The 20,770-nt window shown below is 45.8% G+C and overlaps 1 protein-coding gene across 22 annotated transcripts in view; it reads left to right on the top strand.

The window, feature by feature from the left end:
- The window catches only part of celf2 (cugbp, Elav-like family member 2), a 237,799-nt gene that overhangs the window by 52,190 nt on the left and 164,839 nt on the right, over positions 1–20,770 (top strand). For 4 of the 22 annotated variants that reach the window (XM_039791630.1, XM_039791627.1, XM_039791634.1 and 1 more), the window contains exon 1: positions 6,558–6,850. The exons of 1 other annotated variant lie outside the window; for it this stretch is intronic. In XM_039791630.1, coding sequence (XP_039647564.1) covers positions 6,729–6,850 — 122 coding nt within the window. In that variant the 5' untranslated portion in view covers positions 6,558–6,728. Of the gene's footprint in view, positions 1–6,554; positions 6,851–20,005; positions 20,122–20,770 lie in introns of those variants that run through there. 17 more of the 22 variants (XM_039791629.1, XM_039791635.1, XM_039791638.1 and 14 more) reach the window with 8 other exon arrangements.

Raw genomic sequence — 20,770 nt, 5'->3', positions numbered from 1 at the left:
TTAAAGCTACAGACACAGAAATGGCACATACTAAGGAAAGCTCATTGTGGGACTGGATCTAGTGGCTGGAATTCTGCACCAAGGCTGAATTTTGGGAAAGAGACTTCAGATATAGTATTAGGGGACCACTAAGGTCTATATAAAAGAGACTTCAGATACAGTATTAGGGGACCACTAAGGTCAATATAAAAGCAGCATGTCATAGGACCTTTAACTATTTTCAACTTATTTCAACTCATCTGGATTTGGGCTTGCCTTATTTAAGACTTACTGGGCCCTATCTTGCGCCCGATGCAAGTTTCTTTGCTAGTTTAAGACCATCCAGCGTCCATGTCGTTTAAATAGCGAATGCACCTGCGCCCATCTGTGCACCCATGGGCGTGCTGGTCTTACAGGGAGGTGTGTTCAGGTGCATTCTTGGCATATTGCTATCTTGAGGCAGCGGGAAGTTATCGCGCCATTGACCAACAAAAACCTGGTCTAAAGTCAACAACGCAGCATTTCATTGTTATTTTAACAGTGCATTAGTAAAATGGTCCTAGGCCCATGCACACCGCGCGCACACTATGCTTGTTACACACACAGCGTCGTGCAGCAGCACACAAACATGCAGAAGATTACAAATGAAATTATTACGGTGCAAATCCGCCATCATAATAGCAATGCGGCAAAAGTACAAACGCTTTTAAAGGGAATGGGAGATGATCTCTGATTGGTCTATTGCATGTTACGCCCGAAACACACCTATGAATTAATGAAGACACTAACTACAACCCTTTTGAACCATGCGCCCGGACCCTTTTTTTCCGCACCAGCGGCGTGCGCTTCATGCCGTGCGCTTCACGCCGTGCGCTTAGATCGTTAAAATAGGGCCCACTGATTCTCTAAAGACCTGGTGAAATCCCAGAACAAATATGAATAGCAATAGCCACATGCAGCTGAACACCTTGAAATTATATTTATAATGCCTACGCGTGGAACTTCGTATCAGCTTTTGTAACCCTGTCAACGCTTAAACCAAAAGCAAAGTGTTCAAACGGCGAGGGTAGTGACTTCAGACGTCGTATTGTTTGCTAATGAAGACTTGTCATTTGACTTGGACTAATCATTTTACAGCTGCTTCTCCTCAAACAATCTGACTGCAGTCTCTGTTCACGTCTGTACACATACATAATGGTTTGTATAGGAAAACGTGGGGCGAGGGGCCGGGTGAATGTCATCCTATTTCCCCATCTTAATAGCCCATGATCCTGCAGCCGTTCTGCCTCCTAAGCCTCTTCCCGTGGACGACCTCCAGGGAAGATTGCGTCGCGGCTGTTAGGAGTACAGAGGAGTTGATTACGCGGCAGCGCCGGGGCTTTGTTCTAAGTGTATGCCCGTCCTTGGCTTTGTGAGAGAGAGAGAGAGAGAGAGAGAGAGAGAGAGAGTGTAAGACAGAAAAGAGATAGATGAAGAGGAAAAAGAAGAGGAATCTTATCTCTCCCACGGGGTCTCGCATCCTTTCATTCCAGATTGTCTCGGTGACCTCCTGGCCCCGCCTGGTTTATCCCGACCCTCCGCTGCATCGCTTGTTTACTGTCCCGTAATGACATTGTCAATGGCAACAATGCGTCCGCTTATCGCCGGGTGTCGGCCTCCACAATGGCTGAATGGCGGCGTAATGGAAAGGGAGAATTCGTCCCGTTGTCATCTTGAAGTCTTTGGAGGCGCTCTCCTACTTCGTCCGTGTGTGCCGGTGAAAGATAAGATTAATTCTTCATATCACGGGCTGATTGCGGAATCTTGTATCTAATGCAATTTTTATTTCCCCACCCCTACACACACATACACACACACACACACACACTACCCTACTTTCCTCTTTTCTTTCAAACTGCAGAGTCAAGCATTTTTTTCCCTCTCTTTGGGGAAAAAATCTAAATAATTTATCTGTGTTTTGGTGCATTTTTCCCCTCCTGTACTTAGAGGGAGAGTGGAGAGAGAATAGAGAAAGAGAAATAGAACAGAGACAGACAGGAGGAAAGGCAGATGAGAGTGTGTATTTTTTATTTTATTTATTTTTTTGAATGGGATGAACGTGAGCCACATGCTGAGGAGAGTAAGAAAAGGGAGCAAAGGATGGCAGGAGGGAGGAGGACGGACGGGTGGAGGGAGTGAACCCTCCCTTGGCTCTCGGCTGGAGAGGGGCCAAAGAGGAGCCTGCAGACTTTGGTAATCCCTCTTTTATTAACATGAAGCCAAGCTCAGCAGAATGTAGGCTCACAAACATAACAGAGCGGCTTCCAGCCGACTGTCTTTAGGCCTCCCTGTCTTTTCCTTACGCGCAGATCTGCTTCTCTGGCATGGCTGCCCGAGTCCCACCCCTCCCGTTTGCGAGGCCAGTAAGCCGCCAGTCGATTTAAAACGGCCACCAGTCCGGCGCGCTTCCGCCCCGGCGAGTCGAGCTCTTGAGTCTTTTGATCCCGCTTGAGTCCCGGCCTTGGCATTGGGCACAAAAAGCATCCTGCGTCCTCGCCGAGCCCTGCATGTTACCATGACAACCCCCACCACTTACATCACTCAGTGCCCCCCATGTAGCCAATGGGCATTGACCTTTTGCTGTCAGAACGTGTTAGGGAGCGAGAAATACAGAGAGAGAGAGAGAGAGAGAGAGAGAGAGAGAGAGAGAGAGAGTGGAAGCAGGCACTCGCCGGAAACAACAAACACAAATAGGTCATTAAATTGTAAACACAATTTAAAAAGAGACAGAGGCAGCGCGGTTTGACTCGTGGCCTGAAGTTACTGCGATGTCAGTGCCCGAGTTTGTGCGTTTCCTGTGAATGACAAAAACAAGATGCTCGTCTTCAGAAGCCATGATGTCACGGCTCAGCAGGGAGGCGAGAAAGGGCTCCAAAACCTACAAAGGGTTCAAACGAGGATTTCAATCTGGGCTCCGCTTGGCACGTACAGTACGGAGCTTCTGGATGGCACCGGTTGCCCCTCCCTGCAACCGCTAGCTTATGTCTCTCCCAGACGCCGCCATATGCCCCCCCAACGGGAGCCCTTCGAACACAGGAGCATGTGCAGACAGCAGGCGGATAGAGACACATACAGGCCTACAAACTGATCCTTGTCAGAAGAAACTAATATAAAGGTCCCATATCATAGTGATTTTCAGGTTCGTACTCGTATGTTGGGTTTCCGATTTTAAAGGCAACTGGATGGGCTCCCAATGAAACGAGTCAAGCTTGGTTTTGAAGAGTATTTTTGCAGATACGTTCAAGCAGTTTCTAAATATATTTAACTGGATTTTCCGTTTTATTCATTTGCCCTTGACTCAGTACTTCTAGATATTCTATGATCCGCATGAAAACAATGTGTGTCAGGATACCAACTTTTAGCTTTGATGGGAAATGAATATGTAGATTTAATAAAGACACACATTGACCAGGAGTCAAAACTCTACGCATGTAAATATGCATTCTCATTAGTCCAAGTTTCCATTTGTAGCGTCACACGGTGTTAAAATAGACTTCCCGGCCTGACGAGAAGGGAGAAACTGAGTCCTCGGAGCTCGGGAGCAACCGTCCGTGTTGGTGGCTGTAGGTGTCAGCAGTTTCTCTGTCAACATTTACAAATCCTGGATGAAGACAGTCAGGAACGCGCACGCAACTCGCTCATGTTTACAAGCCCGTCTGACATGTGATTCCAAAAGTTACCGAGGCAAAGAGAGAGGCAAGAAGTCTAAAGGGCAAAGCACACAGGCTGTGTCACTTAGCATCACGTCACATGACACGCCGGACGTGCTATACAAATAGAAGAAGTAATCCGTGTACATTAGATGGTATGAGCCAATGCAAGGACTGACAGTGATGAAATTGATGCTTTTCTGCTGCGTCATGATGTTGTGGGATTACTCACAAGACAGTCACGTCTCAACATGGGGAATAGGACAGTATATAGCCTGACATATAGGCCGAGGTATTTTGATGCATTTTTTAATTATTTTTGACATTTTTTTGACATCCTGTGGGTGCAGCAACTCAGTACAATTGATAAAGTAACTGGCACAGGAATTTTAATTAGAACGATAGGGTTTAACTTCTGCATCCTGAATGGGAGGACAATTGCAGCCCCTTTGTTTTTGTTTTTTAAATGTAAGTATTTTTTCATGCAAAAATACTGCCTAGAGCAGCTTTAATATCTGTGTCTGCAGCGATGTGAGTCATTTTCAGTGTAAATAACAAAATCATCAGTCACCATTGTCAGCCCTTAAAAAGCTGGAACATTTGGAAGAACCTAATTGCGTATGCTAATTTGAAAGCGCCGCTCTTTTCTTGCTCCATATTATTAAGCTCTTTACATTCAGCTTTCACTCTAATAAACCGTAAGCAACATATGACCAGTGGCTGCAGCATCTGTTTGAATTGAAACACATGCGATTGTTATATCAGAGTGCTGGCGGCCCATGTTGGGGGTCTTACTCGCCACTATTTTGTTGACACGCTCGCCACGTGTCAATATTTGTCGCCGCGGCGTGCCTGCCGTCAGCTTTGGCTGAGACAAAGTGCAACGAGAGGCTGACGCGATTTGAACGGTAAACAACAGAGGCAGAAATGGGTAATCAAGTTAGAAGTTAGCAAAAGTGCCTGCTGCATTTTAATGGCAATGGCCCCCGTGCACGCCAGATAATTTAGGATTTTCAATTGTTGTTGTTTTTCCAGCAAAATGCAGGTGTTTTGTGAAGACAGACGATTTTGCCCTGTATGCCAAACATTCTAATGAAGCTCACGTACAATCCATAATTTTAACTACCCCCCCCCCCACCTGCCAGCTAGCCACACACAAAGAGTACACAAACAGGCCTAGTCATAGTACCCACACACACATGCACACAATGTGCACTAATGAAGCTGTTCTCCTCTCCTCTCTTTTTCCGTTGCTGGCTCAGTGAAACATGCATAAATCATAATAAACAGAGAGATGAATTTTTAATCAGCAGCTCCCTGCCTGTGTCTTCAGCCCCGGCCTCCTATGGGGAGGAGAGGCTGTGATGTGCCAGGTATATGGAGGGAGATCTGGCAGCGCCTCCTTCGGGAGGGCTACTCACCGAGACATGCCTGTCTGGGCCGCCTCTTTCCTGGGCATGATCTGCTGGACCGGGGCCGTCTCTCTGGAGAAGGGGCTGGTCCGGTCGAAAACGCGCCGTCTGCATCTGCTGGAGGTCTGGATAGAAAGGGACATCTGAGGAGGGGGGGGGAAGGCTTGGTAATGTTACAGCATCAAGGCTGCACACCTGTGATGTCAGTCACACCTGTTGGTGTGCATCAAGGTGCATAAGCATGAATAAAATCTATATTATACGATTTTTATACGAACTTTTATTGTTGTTACTTGTCTGTTAGTTTGATTGTTTGTGTGGTTAGCCGTTGCCGGAATTAAGCTGCCACGTTACGTACCATTTTGTATTTTTTTATATACTATTTTTTTTAAATGTAACACCATCTGTAACAGCCAGTCTAAAAGAAAGAAGATATAGAATAAATGATTGAAAGATCTAGGTGGGAAACTCAACAAACCAGGTTGCCAAAAAAAATAATTTTGGTGAATAAATCAGTCGGCTCATAGCTCATCAATTCATACCAGGAATTATGGGTATTTTAAGGTTTCAGGTGCCTTGATGAGTTTTTCTGCAAAATTTGCTGAAAAGGATTTAGTCTATCGTTACAGACATACAGTCTAGTCCAACATTTGGCTGTGCATTTTTGAAAAGCTTAGGTGAGAATTGGATGACCGAGTTGTGGAAGGCTTTGTTAATATCGCAGCATCTAAGCTGTGCAGCCATTGATGTAGCTGCAAATAATAAGGTCAATCAAAATACCACGTCTCGTTCCGAGATTGTAAGCACAAATCAAATATATATATTTTTGGGAGACTGAATGAGACCAGAACTGGTCAGGGGCCTGGGAATAATAGCAGGAACTGGAGATATTGCATATCTTTCTGATATACTAATATCTCGTTTTAAGGTTATTTATACACTCTCTTGATAAACTGTGAAAATTCAGTGCACGCTTGACTTGACGTTGAACTTGGCATCTTTCCCTTGGGTCAACATGACTTTACTATGATGTACACGATTTATTTACCTCATAAAAACTTCATGAGAGCCGAGTTAAGGTTGGTTTATTTTCCACTCCGTCTCCGGCGCAGAGATGATGCGATGCAGTCGTTGTGAAATGGCTGGGGCATTTTTGGCACGACGCTGGGCCCGGACTGGGCCAGGCCCAGCGGCCATGCAGGCAGACCAGAGCTGGACTGGAGCTAGGCTGTTCCAGAGCTGTAGTATTAGACTCAAATAGGCCCACAACATAACAACGTGAGCCGAGCTGTCACAGGGGATTACTTCAGCTAGGCAAGCCAGCGGGGTCTCCACTGCTCTTCTGCTCTACCAGAGAGAGAGTGGAGGTGTGTGTGTGTGTGTGTGTGTGTGTGTGTGTGTGTGTGTGTGTGTGTGTGTGTGTGTGTGTGTGTGTGTGTGTGTGTGTGTGTGTGTGTGTGTGTGTGTGGGCTGTTTCTGTGTGAGAGAAAAGGGAACAACGGCAGAGTCTGAGAGGAACAAGGCGGCGAGACAGAGAAGCAAAGAGAGAGGCAGTGAAAACGGGAAGAGAGAAAGAGAGGACAAAAGAAGAAGAGGAAGAGAGAGAGCGCAGCTCGTAGCCCGATAAGGTGCATTTGCTGGTTTTGTAATGTTGGAGCACTCGTCCGAGCTGGGCTTTGTGGTGGGGGGAGTGTGTGTCGATGGCGTGTGCTGCCCCCCTCCTGCGGCTGCTGGTGCAGGATCCGTGGGGACCGACGAGCTGCTGCTGAGGTACACACACGCGCGCACACACAATCACACACACAATCACACACGTGGTCACCCATTCTTCTGACCCAGATGCTGCGTTCGTGCATCCCTCCCAGGGATTGTTACACTTCCATCTTAGCTGTGGTGTTGAATGGTTGGTTTCGTATCAACAATGTGAGTGTTTTTATGTGGGAGGGGTGGTGGGGGTGGGGGAAACAAAGGTGGGTAAACAAAGTACAGGTGCTGGCTTATTCCTTCATTTGAGAGGATTTGACGTCTGGGATGGTTGCTCCTAACAGCTTTTACTGTAATGCCTCTCCCACTTTGCACTCTTGTCTCGGTGTTGTTGTTGTTGTCGGATGGCGGGAGATGTTCCCCTGCTTTCCTTGCAACTGTTTGCCCAGTCGAGCGTAACATCCAACGCTTGTGCTACTCCTTTTTCTCTTTCTTTTTGTTCACCGCGCTCTGTCTCTCTGCCTTCCTCTCTATGCGAACCTCCTCCTGCTGTTATAGCAGCATTGTGTCCGGGACAAGCAGAGAAAGTAGAATTCAAATGACATATGGTACCATCAGCAGCTCCTTTTTTTTTATTTTTTATTTTTTTTTATAAATGAAATATCCGGCACTTCATTGTCATTCACCTTTGACATCATGGATACATCTCAGTTATTTTTTATTTATATACAGTGTTGTGTTTGTCCTCCCGCTTATTTACATTTTTGTATTATTCCACCCACATATGCATGAATATGTATCATGTATATTCTTTTTCTTGGTGTAAAGCGTTGGAGTATCTCACGGTGTCAGACTCTGAAGCTTCTACTAATAGAATTCTGATACCATAAAGTTTTTTAAAGTCACAGAAAAAAAAAAATTCAAGCTTACAATCTTTACACTCACAAACGTACGAGGTGATATATGTCATATATGTATATATGAGATATTTGTTTTGGATGATAGTTCGAGGGTTGTTTGCATATGTGACACTCATTCATTTATGAATATCGATTTTTCACGAACTTTTACTTTGTAAACTTGTAGACTTTGAGTCCAAATTTTCAGTTGCTTTAAAACACTAGAAAACGTGTACATCTTGAAGGCTTTTGGCAGATTTATTTAGACATTGATTCAAATTTCAATCAGCGTTCAACTCCAAAGGCGGTAAAGGTCTTTAAAAAACAAAGTTGTTTCAGTGGGGTTTGTTTTATGGATTTGCAGAGATAGATGGGACGGCATCCATATTAAGACCAGAGGCATCCACTCGACCGAAGCAGGATTTGACATTTTCCAAGGCAACTAACCGAGCCAGTGTCTTTCTTTATTTTTGAGTCATTCAGGTCTGGCTCATTTCATGTTTTACACACAAACGAAGGGGTGATGGATGATGATATTTCGTCTGATCTCCCCTCCTGTTGCATAAAAGATTGAGACGAGCGTCTGCTGCGCAACTGATCACGAAAAACAGTCATGCTGAGGTTGACTTGTTTTGCAACGAGTCAACATATTTCATTGATGTTTGCAGGTAGTAATTTATTGCACCATAATTTACTGACTGAATCGGTGAACGCTTCATTGGGTGACAAATGGAACTGCTGTTGAGGCATGCACTTCATTTGCAATTTCCCGTTGAAAAACATGACTTTGAACGGTTTCCGCATCAGGCAGTTGCTCCGAGCGACAAAAATGAGGGGGAGGGTGGGGGGGGTAAGGGGTGGGGGGTGGGTGTTCCAGAGGTTTAGCACATGTGCGGGACGGTAGAGTGACTGTAGTTGGGTTGAGGTACCAGTGCACATCAGAGGACGGATACCTTTTGTGGTGGAAAAAGCAGTCAATACAGTGTGCAGTCAGAACAGAAATATTAAGGACATTTTCATTGGTCTGTATTTCGGTACGTTGGATATGGAATGAAACAGTGACTATGGGGTTAAAATGCTGACTTTCAGCTTTAACTGGAGGGTGCTTACATCCATAATGGGTCAACAGAGTTGGATACCGAGTCCAGGGCAATGATCCTAAATAAACAGACAAGGCTAGTCTTGAGGGCTAAACATTGTAACATTCTTGAATGTTTAAGTCACCCATTGGACCTGCGATTCACCTGCTGAAGACCAGACTAGAGGCAACACTTCCTGTTAAACAAGCAGTAAATAAAGATGGTTGGCTGTCCAGGCCGCAAAATTACGAATCCTACTATGGCCACGCCAAGACCCGCCCTACGAAGCAGCTCGATTGGTTGGGGTTATGCATTTCACCTCGAGTGGTTAAAGTGATGGTTCGGAGTAATTTCACCCTAGGGTCCTTTGCACCATGACCTCGAGCCAAACACCCCCCCAGAAGCTTTTTTCACCTGGGTCTAACATTGGGAGAGTTAGCGTAGAGTAGCGTTAGCCGCTGAATAGCTTAGCGCAGAGGCTAATGGATCCGAAGTGTCTCTTAACATTACCCCACTAATAATGCCCGAAATGATACCAAAGGTCTACACTAGTATATATAGGTTATGCACTCATAAACGATGGATTGTAAAGTTTGTAAGTACACCAGAAGGTTATGTAAATAACACTTGCCTGCTGGCTTCTGCTCTCTGCTGTTGTTGTTGCTGCTGTAAGACGAGTGCTTAGGGACATCTACAAATTACAACACCGAAAAGAGATGCAACAAAATATTTTTTAATTTAACTTATTTTTTAAAGTAAGTGCTGTAGTATAACTAGCAGGAGACCAGTAATAATTGAGGGTAAGTTTGGAGACATTACCTTATTTAATCATTAAATTAATAAATATTTTGTTGCATCTCTTTTCGGTGTTGTAATTTGTAGATGTCCCTAAGCACTCTTACTGCCCGGTAGTAACAGCAGCAGCAGCAGCAGAGAGCAGAAGCCAGCAGGCAAGTGTTATTTACATAAACTTCTGGCGTACAAATTTTACAATCCATCGTTTATGAGTGCATAACCTATTTGTACTACTGTAGACATTTGGTATCATTTCGGGCATTATTAGTGGGGTAATGTAAAGAGACACTTCGGATCCATTAGCCTCTGCGCTAAGCTATTCAGCTGATAACGCTACGCTACGCTAACGCTCCCAATGTTCGACCCAGGTGAAAAAAGCTTCTGGGGGGGTGTTTGGCTCGAGATCATGGTGCAAAGGACCCTAGGGTGAAATTACTCCGAACCATCACTTTAAGGTTAGGATAGCCAATTGGTCAGGGGTTAGGGCCTGAAAAAATCGGGTTACGTTACCTTGTGTTCTCATGGACGCCTGGCCAATAAATGCTATTGAAGGGCGGGTCTTGGCGTGGCCATAGTGGGATTCGTAATATTGCGTCCAGGCCTGGCAGGGCATCACCAGGGACCAGAAACAAGCTTCTGCTGATGTCACTCAGGCAGTGTCTGCAACGGATTTAACGCCAAATATTAAACGTTTAAGTGACTTTAATGAAATTTATTTTAATTTGTGCAAACCCCTTCAAATTAAAAGATGCCAGTGGAAGTTCATTGATTTTACACATCGAGATCAGTTCACTCGTCCCATCCTCTGGAGTTCTACTCGCTGTACTGTATAATGTTTGTTGCTCTGAAGGTTGCTTTCTAAATACTTAAGTGACGCTTCCTGTATCTGGGCTTTGGCTTTGGCTTGGGGACTGCAAATACTTATGCTTGCACTACAAACCAGGCGTAGCAGAGTTTGAAAGACGTGGTGTTTACCAGACAGGGAGACAAAAAGAAGCCATCAAGCTGCATTAAAGAAAGTGACAGTTCTTTTTAAATCTGTCTCCTGCAAGTCCTTCAACTTTCCTTTGGGTTTGCTGGCGGTTAAACCAAGTGTCCCCTCCCACTCACCCCAGACATGTGCCTAGCTAATGGTGCGGAGGATATTAGTCTTCTATTAAGCCCCCTGGTTTATAGTCACTGCCTCTTCCTGCCATTTAGACAGATGGGTCAGCCCCCACCCCCCAAACCCCCCAGCCGTCTTGAATCTGCTAAACCAGCCGTCGTTGCCTCGGCGAAGGGAGCGCACCTCGTCTCCGCTACAACAATTTAATCTGCCGAGCACCCTTTCAATCAAAGACTGTCAGGCAGGGACGCTCCCGACACGACTCTAATACAATGCATGGACACACGCGTACAGGAAGTGGGGGCGTGGGGGGGTGGGGGATACTCACGCGCACACACGTGGGCCATATGCCCAGGCGCGGATCAATACTCACAATCATCCAGGTGACAATGGGCGCCGGTTTATCGGCCCATGATTCACACCATGCTATCATCACAATCATACAATCAAGGGGGGCGTTGGGGTTGGGGGGGTTTGGTGTCTTGAAAAGGACAGGGTGCATATGTGACAGAGAAGGGAGGGAACAGAGCATGGGAGCTTGCAGGTACATGAAATGTGTGAATATGTGCGTGAAATGAATTGAAATGGGTGTGAAAGTGCATCTATTTGCGGGCGGATGCGTATACACCTCCCTTTTTGTGTGTGTGTGTGTGTGTCTGTGTGTGTGCGCGCGTGCATGAGTGTATTTGCAAATGGTTACCTTCCATGTGCGGGCGATGTGTTGTATTCCTCAATGTGTGTTTGAGTTTGTGAACGTACAGTACAGGTGTGTGTGTGTGTGCGTGTGCGTGTGTGTGTGTGTGTGTCTCAGTTGTTATCAGAATGACACCATCCTGCTCCCTCTCCTGCAGCCCCAGAGGATCAGTGGAGCTGCACCAGTTTCAAATGAAAATAAATGAGAGGCAGTGACCGCTACTGCCTGGGTCCCACTTTAATGAGGAAAAGGAGCAGAGAGGGAGGAGAAGGAGGACAGAAGTGGAGGAGGGAGGGGAAGCTGGGGAGGGTGGGGCAAACAGGGGGAGGAATTGGAAAGTGAGGGAGATATTGGTCGGAGTTGGCGATGAGGGTGCCGAGAGAGACGACTGGAGAATGGGGGGTGGGGGGGGGGGCAGTGATGTATGGAGGGCCCTCTCTCTCTCTCTCTCTCTCTCTCTCTCTCTCTCTCTCTGTCAAAAGCGCGATGGCCAATTACAGTTGGAGCGCGCTCCGATGCACTGCAGGTGGAGCGTACCGTGTTTTGTAGTGGCCAGAGAATATCCCTCCATCCTCCATTTGCATTGAGAGGAGAAATCCTCTGCACAGTGTACAACTTAGAGCAGCTTTGGGGTTTTTTACTGTGCCATTCAGTAGAACTGCATTCATGTCGTACGCCATTGTCGGTCTGGATTGCACTATACAAGTGTATTACTTACAACCTGTCCAGCTAAAACCATGTATCTCCAAATATAGGGTGTTTTCAGTTCTGAGATAAACTAAAGGAAAATATGCTCCATCAAGGAGTTTTCTTCTACTTCTCAGGCCAAATAAACCCACTGAAGAGTACTTTAAGCCTGTCTACACCTCTAAAAACATAAAAAAATCAGCCAAAGTAGGGTGTAAGGTGTTCAACGGACATGGCTCTGCGCTAAGCTAGTTCAGTAGCTCCCCTAGTTGACTTGCTAACAGTATAGAGAGCCGTATGCACTACTATTTGGGGGCGTAAACACTTTTTGCTGACAAATAACGTCAACATTTTTGGTATGATGTCATCAAATAGGGCGGAGTCATCTCGCCAAACCAAGAGAGGACATCTCACTCCAGTTTCAAAGGTGCTGTACTCCAAATACTGAATGGAGAAGTGGTCTGGGATTGTCTCCGCATAGCTCTCACAGACCGTTCAACGCCAAATACTGACGCTTTGTCGTGGCCCTTGGCGTCTGACGCACGAGGCACTCACATGCACGCGCTGCCATGAATGTGTAAAACCTGTCCTGTATGTCCCTTACCGTTTAACATATTTCAAGATGGCGCATGAATATGGAGCGTCTACCCCACTTTACCATAGCGTTCCATTGTTGTGTTGTAAGAAAAATAAAAAATAACTGACAAAACTTGGCTTGATGAGATCCTTAAGTCCCACAGGAGGAAGACTGTGCTCAAAACCAATACCAGGCCCATGTCATCCTGTTGAGAGTTGGGAGATTCAAGATTGTCCCACGACAGCAGCGATACGTTTCTACTTCAGCGCGGCTGAGCGTTGTCCAGTCCAATCTAGCAGAGGCCATTAAAACTAGCAGACAGCAGCACAGTACAGCTGGGAGGCCTCTTCAGGGGCAGAGGACACTGTGTGTGTGTGTGTGTGTGTGTGTGTGTGTGTGTGTGTGTTGTGTGTGTGTGTGTGTGTGTGTGTGTGTGTGAGAGTGAGAGAGACAAAGAGAGACTCACACTTTAAGTCATGTCGAGACCAGCGGTGCAGACATTAGTGTGTGAGGGTCACTGAACAGGTCAGGAGGTGTTTGCTCGACAGTGTTGTACTTGATCGGAATGTCCTGTAACACAGAGAGCGAGTGTGTGTGTGCACGTGTGTGCGTGTGTCTACATGTACATGTGTGCATAAGCGTCAGAAGTTTTTAACCCTATCAACCAGTCAGAACTCGCGCCCCTCCTTCTCAGAGTCCTAACGAAATGATCGGGACTTACTCTTTGCAGTTTGCATGTCCATAAATCCAATAAACGATATACAAAAGTATATACACTATACACTGACACTCTTCTCCATTCTTTCATATAGATCAGAGGTTTACAAATTGTGAGACGGGCCTCCCCCCAACAGTTTCAGGGACGGCTCAGTGAAAACTATTACAGTAGTTATCAAACGAAGATCACTTAAAATAGCTTAAATGGGTGTGATTTGGTGAAAGAGTTAAACTAATAATGGGGCTGGGTATCGTTCAAAAATGTTCTACACCGATACCAATACTGTGACTTTGATACCGGTTCCTAAACAATACTTTTAAAAAAACTTTTATACCAATTTTTATAAAACATTACAGCGCAAATCTACTTATTTATTTTTCAAATCCTTCCACGTGAGCCCCATCTCTGTGTGTAACGTAGAGTTTTTCCTGCGTTCCTCTGTGACGTGTTCGGTCAGACAGCCAATCAGCACCATTATTAGATCTTGGTAGAAGCATGCTGCGTGCTTATTGGCTCACTGACGCTGATGAGATTCACTCCTTAGGTATTGAAATTGGGTATTGAATGACGAGACATTTTTCAGTACGCGATACTATAGAGGCAGTTCGGTCTGTGCCTAGAAAGCGTAACAAAACAGCGATATTAGGCTATCTTGGCTCAATTGTTGAGTGTCTATGGGATCAAATAACATAATCCTGATCCCATCCAGGAATTGGATTCTTTCCCAGCTTTGTCTGTGGGGACGCCCACAGTCTCAGGCTTTGAAAACACCTGATGTAGATATTTTCTGCATGGAAAATCTTTGGACATACAGACATAAGAAAACGTAAAACCCAAATAATGCCAGATGATGGCATTCCTGAGTAGCCTAACTTATCGTGGTAATATCAATACATGAAACGCCTGGCGAAGACACATATGGGGATCCGGTTATTTGCAAATATCCTTTAAATTGTGAATTTAAAAAGAAATGTAAAAAAAAAAATGCCCTTAGACCTCAGAGGGCTAAACCCCCTATGTTTCATATCGAAATGTTCTGTACAAACTCAGCTTTCTGTATAGTTAGGCCCAAAATGTGTTATGTTTGCTTTTTGAAATTTCTCAAATCAAACATAAACTCATTTGTTTTGGTGCTTGAAATGAGTTCACAAAAGTCTTTGGTTCACAGAAGTAGCATAATACTAGGGCTGCTCCCTCTTAATCGATTAGTCGACTAATCGGTCGGTTTGGTCTTAGTCAACTTAGATTTCTTTAGTCAATTAGTCATGTTTTATGCTTTTTTCATGCTGAATGACATATTTCCAAGAAACATACGAGCACATCTTTGGTAAACACAAGAATTAAAGTGGTGCTTTTGGATGACTCTTTGCGGAGAAATTCAGATTTACAGATCTGTCGATTAAATCAACTAATCGATTAGTCGATACAATTGAATGAGTGTTAGTCGACTAAGAATTTCTTCAATCGAGCATAGCCCTACATAATACATGAATAAAATAGTAAATAAAAGTGTCAAATGAAATGTTGGAATATTGCCATTTGAGTAGGAGTGTTGTCAGACAGCGCTTGGACTCGCCGGTGCCTCTTTTGTCCTTGGAGGGTTAAATAAAGACCGCAGATGCCGATCCTCTTCGGCTGACTGAAGGTGCTGGAGTGCTTGTTTAAACCAAATGGAAAAGGCACTGCGCTCATACATTGGCCAACCCCAGCGTGCTTGGAGATTGTGTGTTGCGTGTCAGCTCGTGTGTGAAAACAGGTCAGCGAGCATTTAAAGGCTGCAGCCCAGCACAGGTAGAGCTGGGAATCCATGCCGACTGGAACACAGTGTCCTAACCAGAGTCCCATAACCAAACCGAGAAGGAGAGAGGGAGCGAAGTGACAGAGGAGGGAGAGGGAACGGGACGGATGAAAAGCGTGAAAGTGGAGGGGAGAGAGAGGAGGGCTGGAGAGAAAATATGGGAATGAGATTTTGAAGATTGAACAGTGAGTGGCAGCGCGAGTGACGGAGAGAGTGCCAGAAAGAGATGGAGGGGAGTAGGGGGAGTTATCCATCCACTCCATCTCTGTTTTTTCTTGTTGTTTGTCTAGGGCTCTGCGCCTGACAGAATAAGAAAGTAGAGGAGAGACTAGACTAGATTGGGACGCCTATCATCCTTTTTTATTTAGGAAGTGATTCATCCGCAAACACACACACACACACAAACACACACACATACACACACACACACACACGTGTAGTGTAGAATATACACTGATCAAAATGTGTTTGGGTGCTGAGGATGAGCGGTAGCAGTCGGGGTCAGTCTGGTTTCGGGCTCCTCACATGTCCACTTAGGCTCAAACGCAGCTGCTTGCTTTTCTGAATTATTCATGAGCCCTTCATTAAATATTCACGTGTGAAAAGCCGGCGCCATCAGCTACCCACAATCCTCTCCTCTAAGGGAAAGACGCAAGCAGGAAGCACAGAGAGGCCTGGATGATAGTTAACAGTGTCTGATAGATCGCGGCCGCTTTAGGATGCTTTTTCTTTTTAATTTGCCGTGTAAGACCACCTATTTTTGTTCCCGTCTCTCTTTGTCTCTTTCCTTTCTTTTTTTTTTCCTCGCCCCCACCCTGTCTTCTCTGCCTCCGCCCTCCCCTGTCCTCCTTTCTAAGTGATCGATTTGTATTGTTCAGGCAGCTGAGCCCCCCCCCCCCCCCCCAGCCCGAGGTGAGAGAGATGAAGGCGGAGAGACGACAGAAATAGCTAGACAGAGGGAAGAGGCGAGAAAGACAAGAGGCGGAGAGCAAGCGAGGGCAGAGGCAGACCTTGCCATGAGCGGGATCTGGGAGAACATGGGGGCCCTAGGGTGAAGAGATGGAGGGATAGGAGCGGTGATGGGTGAGGGTAGGAAAAGTGCAGAACAACAGCAACAACAGGCGGGAAGTTATTGGTGAATGGGTCCCGATGTATGCACAGCTCCGCTGTCATATGTCCCTGTTTACATTCACTACTTTTACCTGTTGGTCAGGATCAACATGTTGTTATGAAATGAAGAAAAACTCATCCTATTCCGCCTCCTTGAAGACTTTTCTTTTATAAATAGTAATATCATTGATTCAATCATCTGGACTTTTCATAAAATAATATATATTCGATTTGGAAAAGGGCTTTAGGTTTTCGATGGTTTTGCTTTTTGAATCGACAGCTTCTATCTCCTGGAAGTGCAGTATATATGTATATATATATATTTTTTTTTAAATCCAGAGCAAAACCTTCCCAGTAGTGTGTACACATAGCTGCACACTTGCTAACATGCATCATATTAAATGCAATATTAGACAGCTGCAACACAAATTGCATAATAACTGTCGGTTTCACATGACTACATTGGAAATTGTTTTATTAATGGATGGATGGCATTTTGGTTAGCGAACAGGAGGAAAGGATTTGTTTGGAATTCGAAGCAAATGGGGAGATTTGATTGCGCGATTGTTTACCAGACGTACACGAGAACATGTCGACTCGCTTCGAACCTCGACGCATTTCCACGGCGCCAGCTGACGCGCCTCCACATGGTGGGACAGGTGTGCGCAAGCCTTCGGCAAACACAGAGGAACGTACACATGCAGTTTCGCCCTATATCTCCTCTCATTACCCGTGTTACTCAGTCATGATTTCCATTAAAGGTCCCATGACATGGTGCTCTTTGGATGCTTTTATATAGACCTTAGTGGTCCCCTAATACTGTATCTGAAGTCTCTTTTATATAAACCTTAGTGGTCCCCTAATACTGTATCTGAAGTCTCTTTTATATAGACCTTAGTGGTCCCCTAATACTGTATCTGAAGTCTCTTTTATATAGGCCTTAGTGGTCCCCTAATACTGTATCTGAAGTCTCTTTTATATAGACCTTAGTGGTCCCCTAATACTGTATCTGAAGTCTCTTTTATATAGACCTTAGTGGTCCCCTAATACTGTATCTGAAGTCTCTTTTATATAGACCTTAGTGGTCCCCTAATACTGTATCTGAAGTATCTTTCCCCAAATTCAGCCTTGTGCAGAATTACAGCCACTAGAGCCAGTCCCACAATGAGCTTTCCTTAGTATGTGCCATTTCTGTGTCTGTAGCTTTAAATGCTAATGAGGAGGAGAGAGGGGGGGGGGGCAAGGTGGAGGCTGGGGGTGTGGTCTTGCTCCTTATGACCTCATAAGGAGAAGATTCCAGATCGGCCCATCTGAGCTTTCATTTTCTCAAAGACAGAGCAGGATACCCAGGACTCGGTTTACACCTATCACCATTTCTAGCCACTGGGGGACCATAGGCAGGCTGGGGGAACTCATATAAATGTTAAAAAAGTCTCTCATGTTGTAATAGTAGTCAGCGCTGTCGTCAGCTCGGCTTTCAATGTAGAATAAGGTGTGATATGGTTGAATTTCTTCGAAGTTGTTTGCGTGGACAACCAATAAGCAATCTACTACCTGGGATACCAGTCGTGACATGGCTGAGTCAGCTCACCCGAATTACAAAAGTACAGTGGTATCGAGCCGGGTGAATAGTTTGGGGAAAACATTGGCCCCGTTTACATTTAAACATTACATTACATTTTCCGAGAGGTGCACGTCAAGGCTACGGCGTGGCAGCGTGGGCTCCGCCGCCATTGTCCGTCCGCGACTCGCTGGGCAAATTTCAAATTGTGCTCTCACGAGAATTCCCAGGGTATGAAACAACAGCCATGAGCATCGACTCAGTCCTGACCACGAAAGCCTGCGATGGGAACGCAGCTGACTGTGATGCATCAGTTGGTTAAATAACGTTCCGGACGACCTCCTGTTCTGTGAAGGGGGGGGGGGTCAAGTTCGGTGAAACATGCAGCATCGTCCCCTCTCCTGGGAACACTGCAAGCCCCGAAGCGCTGATGTTGGATCAGCCTTTCCCATCCATTACTCTGACCTCTCGGTCCTCGCAAGCAAACACTGAGACTGACCCCCCGAGCAGAGCCGCGGGCCACGTCCCACCCACGCCATACACTTACCACGCTGTATGTGTGCATACTGAGCACTTTTTTTTTTTTTTTCATTCTTCACATTGACCCAGATACTCATATTCTTCCCCCAGAGAGCCACCTCTCTCAGTCTAAGAGAGGCTCATTATTTTACTGGAGTGCCTCCCCTCTTTTCTCCTACGGAGGAGGGAGGAAGTGGGGCCGACATGGTAGACGTGCTGCATTCGGAGCCCACTCCGGTTCCACAGGGAGGCATGCTGGATCCGCGCAATTAACGCAGCGTAAAATAGAGTCAGCACATTTGCAGCAAATGATGGGCTAGTTCATTATCGCCAGGCTATCCCCATGCGTAATTGCACCTCTCCGAAATTTGGCCAACTCATTTGATTGTAAATCACCTAACTGGCCATTCTTTTATTAAGGCGCCACACTGAAGCACGTGTGATATTCTGCTCTAACAGTCTGCCGTTTATATGCTCTAAATCACAATTGTGCATTGTAGTTATAGCGGGCGGTCAGGCCGAAAACAGCCCTGAATTCAAAAAAAAAATAATAAAAAAAAAAACATGCATTGGTGTTTGAGTGTTATTTCAGTAATCAGCGAGATCATAAAATATGACCCAGGAAGTCCAGTTTTGACTGAAGATGTGTAGGTTTGTCAAAAATAAACCGCACAGTGGTTTATAATACTATGAGACATTTTATAAGTCCGGAAAATAATCCCAGCGATGTTCGCTTTCCCCAGGAACACGTTACAAAGGAATCTACCGGGAATGCGCTTGGCAAGCACACATTAAGCCCGGTTTTTGCCGGGAAACGATGCAATTTTTAGTTGGAAGCCGTCAGCCTTGAAATAAACGAAGGGCCCGCAGGTGAAGATGATTGTCTGATGATATGACAGTTAGATAACATGTGGTTAATTATAACCTGTGAATACAGGGCCGGCCCATGGCAAAGGGGCAAAGGCAGCGTAGGCAAATCCCCGGGGAGCTGGCAGTCCAAATGAGTAAAGAAAAGTTAAAAATCACAATTAAAAAACGTCAAAAATGTCAAAATAAGCGACAAAAACGTCAAAAAGAACGTCAAATGTCGAAAAAAACGATAAAAATGTGGGGAAAAAACTAGCTGAAATCTTGCCTAGGGCACCAAATTGGTTAGGGCCGGCTCTGTGTGAATGAGTGGATATCTTGTGTTCGAAGGTGGTGAAGAAACTCTAAATAGAATGAATTTAAGATACTACGTTAACGATTATGTAGATTAAAGACGGGTGCCTGCGCCCCATAATGAGGGCTATAACGGTTAGAGCCATCCAGTGGTTTAGAGACAGCTATGGCTGAGGAGACCTAATGGTTAAAGATCAGCTGCAGCGTTCTATGCGCCACGCCTCCCCCCGGCTCGGCTCGGCTCAGCACCTGGTTCTCCAACAGTCCGGCGGTTGCGCTGTTGCAGAGCGGTTTTCCAGACAGGACCGGGGGGGCGCGGAAGAGAAATAAATAAATAAAAAAGCCGGAGAAGCGAATGGGGGAGACGAGGAAGAGAATGTGACAACTGCTGGATGCGGACAAGAGAGTGTGTGCGGCCGGCTACACTTGCCTTGGTAGAGAAGCCCCTCCGCTCTTGCACCTGTCCCTTTCCGCTCTTTCATTTATCCATTTTCTTACACACAAACTATTTTCACACACATACATACATACATACACAGCCAGGGCAGGCAGGCAACATGACTTCATCCTACAATCTGGAATTTCTGCCCGATATGATGGTGGAGAGCCGCCTGCTTGTTCCCGGAGACAGAATGTGAGTTATTTCTCTCTCCCCCCGCCCCATCTCTCTTCCTGCTTGTGCGCTTGTGATGTCTTGTGTTTTGTGTGATCTTTTACTGTCCTGGGGGGGAAAAAAAGAGGCAGCTGTCCGGTGTGGAAATGTTGCTCCGCTGCTGGATATGTAACTGGAATCGGTTGGGGGAGTGGGGGGGGGGTCACAATCAACGCTATAGCCGGCGTGGATGTATTTCTGTGTGTTTAATTGTGTTATAGTTATGGCTTGTTGTTGTGAATGTCCGTCGATAAATTGTGCGGGGATCGCAGGAGCGCCCCGGAGGGCTGTGTTATCAGCGATAGACAGGATGGTGATGAATGAACGCCATTATGGGTGAATTAATGCTATACCGCCGCGAATAAACCGTGTCTTTATGAAGCTGTTATTATCTGCTGAATGTCGTCAAATTGTTGGTACTGTAGCCCCGTCAGGTCGACTCTTTTTTTTTTGGGGGGGGGGGGCATCGGCTTCTCGCTCCGTGGAATAGAGGAGGGGAAGTTGCTTTGATTTGCGGCAGCCGCCCTTTATAACGTCCCTGGGTCTCGCTGGGCTGGCAGCGGTGGGTTTCGGGACTGTGCAGCCGGCTATGGGAGCGCACCATGCTGAGACACAAGACCACAGAGTCGAT

The sequence above is a fragment of the Perca fluviatilis genome, chromosome 23 (assembly GCF_010015445.1).
Source record: "Perca fluviatilis chromosome 23, GENO_Pfluv_1.0, whole genome shotgun sequence".
Taxonomy (NCBI): Eukaryota; Metazoa; Chordata; class Actinopteri; order Perciformes; family Percidae; genus Perca; species Perca fluviatilis.
This window is presented reverse-complemented; position numbering and strand designations above follow the sequence as displayed.